Source organism: Bufo bufo, chromosome 5 (genome assembly GCF_905171765.1).
Source record: "Bufo bufo chromosome 5, aBufBuf1.1, whole genome shotgun sequence".
Lineage (NCBI taxonomy): Eukaryota > Metazoa > Chordata > Amphibia > Anura > Bufonidae > Bufo > Bufo bufo.
In genome coordinates this window covers 235,870,194-235,879,023 of record NC_053393.1, presented here as the reverse complement: position 1 = coordinate 235,879,023, position 8,830 = coordinate 235,870,194, and the positions used below count along the sequence as shown (strand labels likewise).

Here is an 8,830-nt window from a genome sequence, read left to right as displayed (position 1 = left end):
TCTGCATACATTTTGATATGAAAAGGGACAAAGAATACTTTGATGGCATACACAGGATTTGGAGCAATTTACGTGAAATGTGTATTAGCAAGTGTTAATAATGTAGCATATTAAATCATACTTTTTTATTTTGTAATTTGCTAACTTTACATTACTTTATTTTCTAATATACTTTAATTACTCCCTGGAAGCAGTCCAGCAGCAGGGAACCTGTCACTATGAAAATGCAGTTCAAACTGCAGGCAGCAAGTTATGGAGCAGGAGAGGTTGAGCTTATTAATGCATAGTTTTATGGGAAAATATAAAGTAAAAGCTGTAATTTGCTCATTTAAACCTCTGCTCTTTCTATGCTTAAGGCCTCATGCACACTACCGTTGTGGTGTTCCGTGTCCGTTGTTTCGTATTCCGTGATTTTCTGCGGACCCATTGACTTTCAATGGGTCAGTTGAAAACTCGGATAATGCACCGTTTGTCATCCGCGTCCGTTATCCGTGTTTCCAGTTCGTCAAAAAATAAATATGACCTGTCCTATTTTTTTCACGGACAACGGTTCGCGGACCCATTCAAGTCAATGGGTCCGTGAAAAAACACGGAGGCACACAAGATTGTCATCCGCGTCCGTTATATCCCTATCATTTGCAAGGCAAACTTGACTGAGATTTTTTTTTCACTTTTCATGTCTGGTGATCCTCCAAAAATCAAGGAAGACACACGGAAACAAAAACGGATCACGGAACAGCTTTTTGCGGACCGCAAAAAAATACTGTCGTGTGCATGAGGCCTAAAGGGGTCGTCTCACTTCAACAAATGGCATTTATCATGTAACGTTAATACAAGCTACTTACTAATGTATTGTGATTGTCCATATTGCCTCCTTTGCTGGCTGGATTCATTTTTCTATGACATTATACACTGCTTGTATCCAGGGGTTATGACCACCCTGCAATTCAACAACGATAGCAGTTCTGGAGACTAGAGAGGCTGGCGCTATCTTGTGTAGTGTGTAAGCACGGCCACCGCTGATGGATTGCAGGGTGGTTATAACCCCTGGATACCAGCAGTGTATAATGTGATGGAAAAATGAATCCAGCCAGCAAAGGAGGCAAAATGGAAAATAACAATACATTGGTAAGTTTCTTGTATTAACTCTATCTACTTGATAAATGAAATTTGCTGAAGTGAGACAACCCCTTTTAAGCTCCAGTCACACTGTAATATTTTTTGTCCATATTCGATCCGCATTTTTGGTGGATTGGATGAGGACCCATTCATTTAAGTGGGGACACAAAAGATGCGGACAGAACACTGCAAAAAACAAACAAAAGGGTAGTCCTACTCAGTGACTGACAGCAAACTCTGCATGAGAAAGCATAGAACGCTAGTCAGTAAATAGGACCATATACATGACTCCTAAGTAGAAAGAGCAGAGGTTTAAATGTATAAAATTACAAGTTTTATTTCCTTACTTTTTTTGGTGACTAAAAATCCTGTTCTGCATTAGGTCTGTATTTCTTCTATAAGAGAACTGCTCTCCACAATCCCCTTACAGCATTCTTTACCACAAAGTCTGAAATTAGTGGAAACTTCAGTTGCGTTTTGGGTCAAAATTCCTATGCATCTCAACTCCAGGCGTCAAAAATGTCTCTATTATGCATTCCACATGTAGGAAACATAATAAAGAAGTGCCTCTAGACCCAAAGCAAAACAGCAACTGAAACCTCACTAAAATATTGTTATAAAAGAGAATAATATCTCCAAGGGAAAAGTAGAAAAAAGGCAATTTTTTACTCTTTATTTAAATCGCCATATTAGAATTACAAACCGGATTCCAAAAAAGTTGGGACACTATACAAATCGTGAATAAAAACTGAATGCAATGATCTGGAGGTGCCAACTTCTAATATTTTATTCAGAATAGAACATAAATCACGGAACAAAAGTTTAAACTGAGAAAATGTACCATTTTAAGGGAAAAATATGTTGAATCAGAATTTCATGGTGTCAATAAATCCCCAAAAAGTTGGGACAAGGCCATTTTCACCACTGTGTGGCATCTCCCCTTCTTCTTACAACACTCAACAGACGTCTGGGGACCGAGGAGACCAGTTTCTCAAGTTTAGAAATAGGAATGCTCTCCCATTCTTGTCTAATACAGGCCTCTAACTGTTCAATCGTCTTGGGCCTTCTTTGTTGCACCTTCCTCTTTATGATGTGGCAAATGTTCTCTATAGGTGAAAGATTAGGACTGCAGACTGGCCATTTCAGTACCCGGATCCTTCTCCTATGCAGCCATGATGTTGTGATTGATGCAGAATGTGGTCTGGCATTATCTTGTTGAAAAATGCAGGGTCTTCCCTGAAAGAGATGACGTCTGGATGGGAGCATATGTTGTTCTAGAACCTGAATATATTTTTCTGCATTGATGGTGCCTTTCCAGACATGCAAGCTGCCCATGCCACACGCACTCATGCAACCCCGTACCATCAGAGATGCAGGCTTCTGAACTGAGCGTTGATAACAACTTGGGTTGTCCTTGTCCTCTTTGGTCCGGATGACATGGCGTCCCAGATTTCCAAAAAGAACTTCGAATCGTGACTCGTCTGACCACAGAACAGTCTTCCATTTTGCCACACTCCATTTTAAATGATCCCTGGCCCAGTGAAAAAGCCTGAGCTTGTGGATCTTGCTTAGAAATGGCTTCTTCTTTGCACTGTAGAGTTTCAGCTGGCAACGGTGGATGGCACGGTGGATTGTGTTCACTGACAATGGTTTCTGGAAGTATTCCTGAGCCCATTCTGTGATTTCCTTTACAGTAGCATTCCTGTTTGTGGTGCAGTGTCTTTTAAGGGCCCGGAGATCACGGGCATCCAGTATGGTTTTACGGCCTTGACCCTTACGCACAGAGATTGTTCCAGATTCTCTGAATCTTCGGATGATGTTATGCACAGTTGATGATGATAGATGCAAAGTCTTTGCAATTTTTCGCTGGGTAACACCTTTCTGATATTGCTCCACTATCTTTCTTCGCAACATTGTGGGAATTGGTGATCCTCTACCCATCTTGGCTTCTGAGAGACACTGCCACTCTGAGAAGCTCTTTTTATACCCAATCATGTTGCCAAATTGACCTAATTAGTGTTAATTGGTCTTCCAGCTCTTCGTTATGCTCAAATTTACTTTTTCCAGCCTCTTATTGCTACTTGTCCCAACTTTTTGGGGATTTGTTGACACCGTGAAAATTGGAATCAACGTATTTTTCCATTAAAATGATACATTTACTCGGATTAAACGTTTGATCTATCATCTACGTTCTATTACAAATAAAATATTGACATTTGCCATCTCCACATCATTGCATTCAGTTTTTATTCACAATTTGTTTAGTGTCCCAACTTTTTTGGAATCCGGTTTGTAAAAAAATGATAGTTTAAATGATACTGTCATTGTAAAGTAATACCGTGCATAAAATGTCATCTGTGTGCAATACCGTATATTATGCGGATAGTAATTCTAATGCAAGTCAACACGGCTTCTATGTTGTCATCTTCCTAACCAGTGTTTCATAAAATTACTAAGCAAAGTACCCCTTACTAAAACAGTTGCGTCAAAGTATCTCCCAAGGTCAGGATCATATGCTGCGCTGCATCTTAAAAGAAGCATGAGCACCTATTCTCTACGGGAAGGGTTCACAACCTTTTCTGGTTGGGGGCTACACTGTCAGAATGAATCAACCCCAAGGGATGAAAATAAAACTTAAAAGGCTATGACCAACTAAAATACTGTGTTTATGGCATATTGAACACATGGTATACAGGTGAAACTCGAAAAATTTGAATATCGTGCAAAAGTCCATTTATTTCAGTAATGCAGCTTAAAATTAGTGTTTTGTGAAAAGGTTCAATATTCTAGGCTCAAAGTGTCACACTCTAGTCAGCTAATTAATTCATACCCCCTGAGCAAAGGGGACCTCAAAATTGTGACTTTGGGGTTTTATAAGCTATAAGCCATAATCATCCAAATTATAACAAACAAAGGCTTGAAATATCTCGCTTTGCATGTAATGAGTCTATCTCATATATTAGTGTCACCTTTTAAGTTGCATTACTGAAATAAATTAACTTTGCACGATATTCAAATTTTTCGAGTTTCACCTGTATATACTAAATGTCCAGTTACACATCTAATAGGAGAATACATGAAAAATAGATGTAATACATGTCTGTTACTAGATGGGGGGAGGGGGAGGCTTCACAGAATGGTATAGAGGGCAGCATTTGGCACCTGGGCCACAGATGATGCAACCCTGAGGCATACCACAGATTATGAACCTAGGCTGTCACTGTGATATCACATGAAGTCAGATGATCTAACAGTTGGTGACGCTATGTAAGACCAAGGTGACTGCGTATTGTAAAATTTGGATGTCTTTAATCTGGTGCCCCTGGCTTATACACATCAGCATATGATAGGTTTATCTTCGTTTTATGTACAGAAAAATAATAAAGCAAAGTTGTACTTTGTCTTTACTTCATAATTACAACTTCAAAAATTGTGAATTGTGTGAGGGCTTGTTTTTTGAAGGGCGAGCTTTAATTATTATTGGTACCATTTTGGAGTATATATTAATTTTTTTATAACTTTTTTTATTCAATTTTTTGAGAGGGGCATGGTGACCAAAAATAGCAAATCTCACATTATTTTCCATTACTGTACTTACCACGTGGGAAAAACATCTTTAGATTTTAATAGTTTGGAAATTTTTGGTTGCAGCGATAACCACTAAGCCTATTTTTTTGTTTATTATTATATGTAAAGTATAGAAGGAAGGGGAGGTCAATTACATTTTGAATATTTTTTTTTACAATTTTTACTTATACAGGACCGAAATTAAGGTTATCGTTGATCCTGGTCACGGTGTGGGTTGCTGGCTGTATTACACAAATAGCATCTGCCGGGTATGGCTCGGAATCAGTTGATGCTACCACTCCATACAACTCTCGTGCCCAACTGATGTACTATTACAGCAGAGGGAACAAAGGGGTTAGAAAACAATTCTTACATTTCTCCTCAAGCTCATGCAACATACTGCTACAATAATTGCACAAATTCATATGAACTACAATCAAAAATGGCACTGAATATTTTATGGAAATATTCTCTTTTATAAACTGATCTGAAAATGAACAGTTTCAGAGATTAAAGCAAGAATCTAAGGCCCTGATTTATTATACCTTCACTCCAGAATTCTGTCATTTTTTTTTGCACTCGCGCAAAATGTAAGCGGTTGCACAAAAATTTATGACTTTTTACACTCACTTTTTGCATATTTACACCACTCAACCCAGATCTATCATTGCGACTTTTTAAAAAAGTTGAAAATCTCATTCCAGGAGAAGGGTGGAGTATAAAAAGTGGAGGAGCTTCTCTAGACAGAAGTGTTAGGTTTAAAGACAAGCCAAATTTATCAAACAACATGAGACATTTGATAAATAAGGCACAAAGTACTCCAACGCAGATTCAAGCAAAACTGACTTTAAATATTCTCCCCATGATAAATTCCCCCCTAAGTGTTCAGCATTACTAGTATAACACTCAATTACCCATGATGCTCTTTATGAATGTCCCAGAATATATGGAAGTAGATTGATCTAAGGCACCATAGTTAATAAGTATATATTGGGAATATACTGGCATTGACACATACTCAGTTTATTATTACAAACATGTGTAATAATTAATAATGGCTCATTTCATATACCTTTACTTAGGGACCCTCATAATATAAAATGAAGAGATTCAGTCTGCAAAAATGGATCCTTACAAAATGGATAGCCCCACTGGACTTCTATGGGTCAGTGACCTATCCGTTTTAAAAACAGACGCCACATTAAAGAAAAATATGGTCTTGTGAATGTGGCCTGAAGAATAGAAGGAAATCTAGTATAGAAACCACATCAAGCATGTTTTTAACATACACTTAAAGGGGCTGTCTCACTTTGGCAAACGTTGTTTATCATGTAGACAAATACAAGGCACTTACTAATGTATTGTAATTGTCCATATTGCCTCATTTGTTGGCTTGATTCATTTTTTTTAATTGCATTTTACATTGCTTGTTTCCAGGGGTTATGGCCACCGTTGCAGCTGGAAGCTGCTGTTCATGCATACCTATGAGCACTCCCAAGGTCCTGGCCACCAGGGAGATTGGTGCCCTTTCCTATAGTGTGAAAGCACAACCACCGCTGCTGGATTGCAGGGTGGGCATAACCCCTGAAATCAAGCAGTGTATAAACTGATGGAAAAATGAATCAAGCCAGCAAAGGCAGCAATATGGACAATTACAATACATTAGTAGGTGCCTTGTATTAACTTGGCCTACATGATAAATGCCATTTGCTGGAGTGAGACAACCCCTTTAGGGGTTGTAAGATACTTCAGTCTGAATAATGTCCTAGAAAAAACCTGACCAGCACTAAAAGTTAGAATGTTGATTTATTAATCAAAGACATAAAACTTATTACTGCACAATTTAGCTTGCAGGAGCAACAGAATACATGACATCTAACAACAAAAACACTGAAAATACACTGAGGGACATTGCTGAAAACTAGAGCCAAGCAAGTATTACTTGGAATGTGATTGCTTGCCATCCACTGGTTTCCTTTGCGCTCGTCTTTGTCAATGTCTTCACTCAAATGGAAATGTCAAAGTTAAAACAAAATATACTGCATATGAGAAATTTACAACACAATATCAAAACCAAGAAGAAAATAAACTCTATCATTCTGTACTACCTAGCCTTTCCCCACAAAGTCCCAAGTTACAGAGCTTATAAAAGGTGTAGCCTTGAGGAAAACCGGTATGTGGCGATCAGTGTGGTTTAACAGAACGTGGGCATATCTGGCATGCACCCATGTACCACTTACTCATAATGTGAGGTATACTGCTCTAAAACTGGCCCTGAAGGTTGCACTCCTTATATTCATTCATTTGGCACTGTAGCAGACACCAGGTTCCCACAGCACCAGTCATGAATCAGTACAAATAAAAATAAATGTAGCATAATAAAAACACAGCTACATAAAATATTGTTGAAACCTCACACTACATTACATAAATATACAAATTTCATATTCTCTTTGGTGCTCGACTGAAAAAGTTGTCTTGTAACAGAAACGTCTGCCAAACGAAAGCATTTTAAGGCAGTTTTTGTAGGTCTTTGTTCTCCTCATTCACTTGCAACTAAACAAAATAATTTCAGCTCTCCACAGAAGGATGTAATGCATTTTTCAAACAATTTTCTTAGCAATAAAGATTTGCATAGCATTGTGTATGTTACAAAATCTCAGGCTACAAACAACTGTAAAACCAGGTTTATACCAGAATTAAAAACTGTTTTTATCTGATATGATATATTTTTTTTTAACTTAAATGCCAACTTTTAAAACTTTGTAAACATTGTTTTGAAATAAAGTGACAAAGTGAGGCAATGATTCCTTGGACAAAATAGAACATAAGGGAGTCTTCCCAACATTAGAAGGATTCTCTATATCCCAGATCTCTGACATGGTGCAACCAGTTCTGAAAAAAAAAAAAAAAAAAGTTCATAATCCATCAACAGTAAAATATTTATAGCCCCAAAACTGGTGAAATAGCTGACAGAATCCGCTTTAAAAAATAAAATAAAGAGCAGTGAAAGATAAGAAATACAATCCATTAGTTTTAACCATGAAGTTACTGATATTTTTATGCAAGATACACCTGTATGACAAATAGAATGATGGCCAAAGGTGCACAATGCAAGCTTATTGATGAAGTTTACACATTTGAAAATATTTAATTTACACAATTCATTACGTTTCTGAGCTGGACAGTGTGAATTTAACACACATAAGTCACAGTGTTGTGCTGGTCCAAGCATCTTAGAATGAAATACATTTTACAATCAGACAGGGGCAGACTGACGGGGGCCCGGCAGCGGCAGAGAGAGATGAGCGCTTCCAATGTGGAAGCGCTCATGACTATATTCAGCTGTATCGCCGTCCTCTGTATGCCCTGTCTCAGTATTAGGGGTGCATGATGGGATGTTGAGAAGGTGGGAGGAAAAGTAGGAAACCAAGATATCTGTCTGTCAAACTCTGCAGAGATGAGAGATAGCTGAAAGAAATCATCATGGCGGTCTGGTCTGAATGGAGAAGATGAAGAAAGAGAACATCTACATCAAAGGAGACATCACTGGATGTAAGAGGTATGTGGCGCTGTATTAGGCTGCCTTCACATATGCGTTAGTTATTCTGGCAGGCTGTGCAAGTCAATGGGGACGGAACCGTTTGACGTTGACACAATATGGTGCAATTGCAAACGGATCCGTCCCCTATTGACTTTCAATGTAAAGTCAGGAGTCCCTATTAATATACCATCGGATCGGAGTTTTTGCTAATCCGATGGTATATTTTAACTTGAAGCGTCCCCATCACCATGGGAACGCCTCTATGTTAGAATATACCATCAGATTTGAGTTAGATCGTCAAAACTCAGATCCGACAGTATATTCTAACACAGAGGCGTTCCCATAGTGATGGGGACGCTTCAAGTTAGAATATACTAAGAACTGTGAACATGACTGCCCCCTGCTGCCTGGCAGCACCCGATGTCTTACAGGGGGCTGTGACCCGCACAATTAACCCCTCAGGTGCCGCACCTGAGGGGTTAATTGTGCGTATCATAGCCCCCTGTAAGAGATCAGGTGCTGCCAGGCAGCAGGGGGCAGACACCCCTCCCTTCCCAGTTTTAAATTCATTGGTGGCCAGTGCGGCCCCCCTCCCTCCCC

At 38.8% G+C, this 8,830-nt stretch overlaps 1 protein-coding gene and 1 long non-coding RNA gene across 4 annotated transcripts in view; one reads left to right on the top strand and one right to left on the bottom strand.

Annotated features, from left to right (window-relative positions):
- The first annotated feature begins 921 nt into the window (after positions 1-921).
- On the top strand, positions 922-6,727 carry LOC121001722. The gene is made up of 2 exons (XR_005779119.1): positions 922-1,132; positions 6,356-6,727. It is a non-coding gene; the product is annotated as an uncharacterized LOC121001722 (long non-coding RNA).
- Positions 6,497-8,830, bottom strand: part of DPY19L1 (dpy-19 like C-mannosyltransferase 1) — a 234,875-nt gene continuing 232,541 nt past the window's right edge. For 2 of the 3 annotated variants that reach the window (XM_040432906.1, XM_040432908.1), the window contains one exon: positions 6,499-7,581. In XM_040432906.1, the coding sequence (XP_040288840.1) occupies positions 7,428-7,581 (154 nt within the window). In that variant the 3' untranslated portion in view covers positions 6,499-7,427. Of the gene's footprint in view, positions 7,582-8,830 lie in introns of all 3 variants that reach the window. The other variant, XM_040432907.1, reaches the window with a different exon arrangement.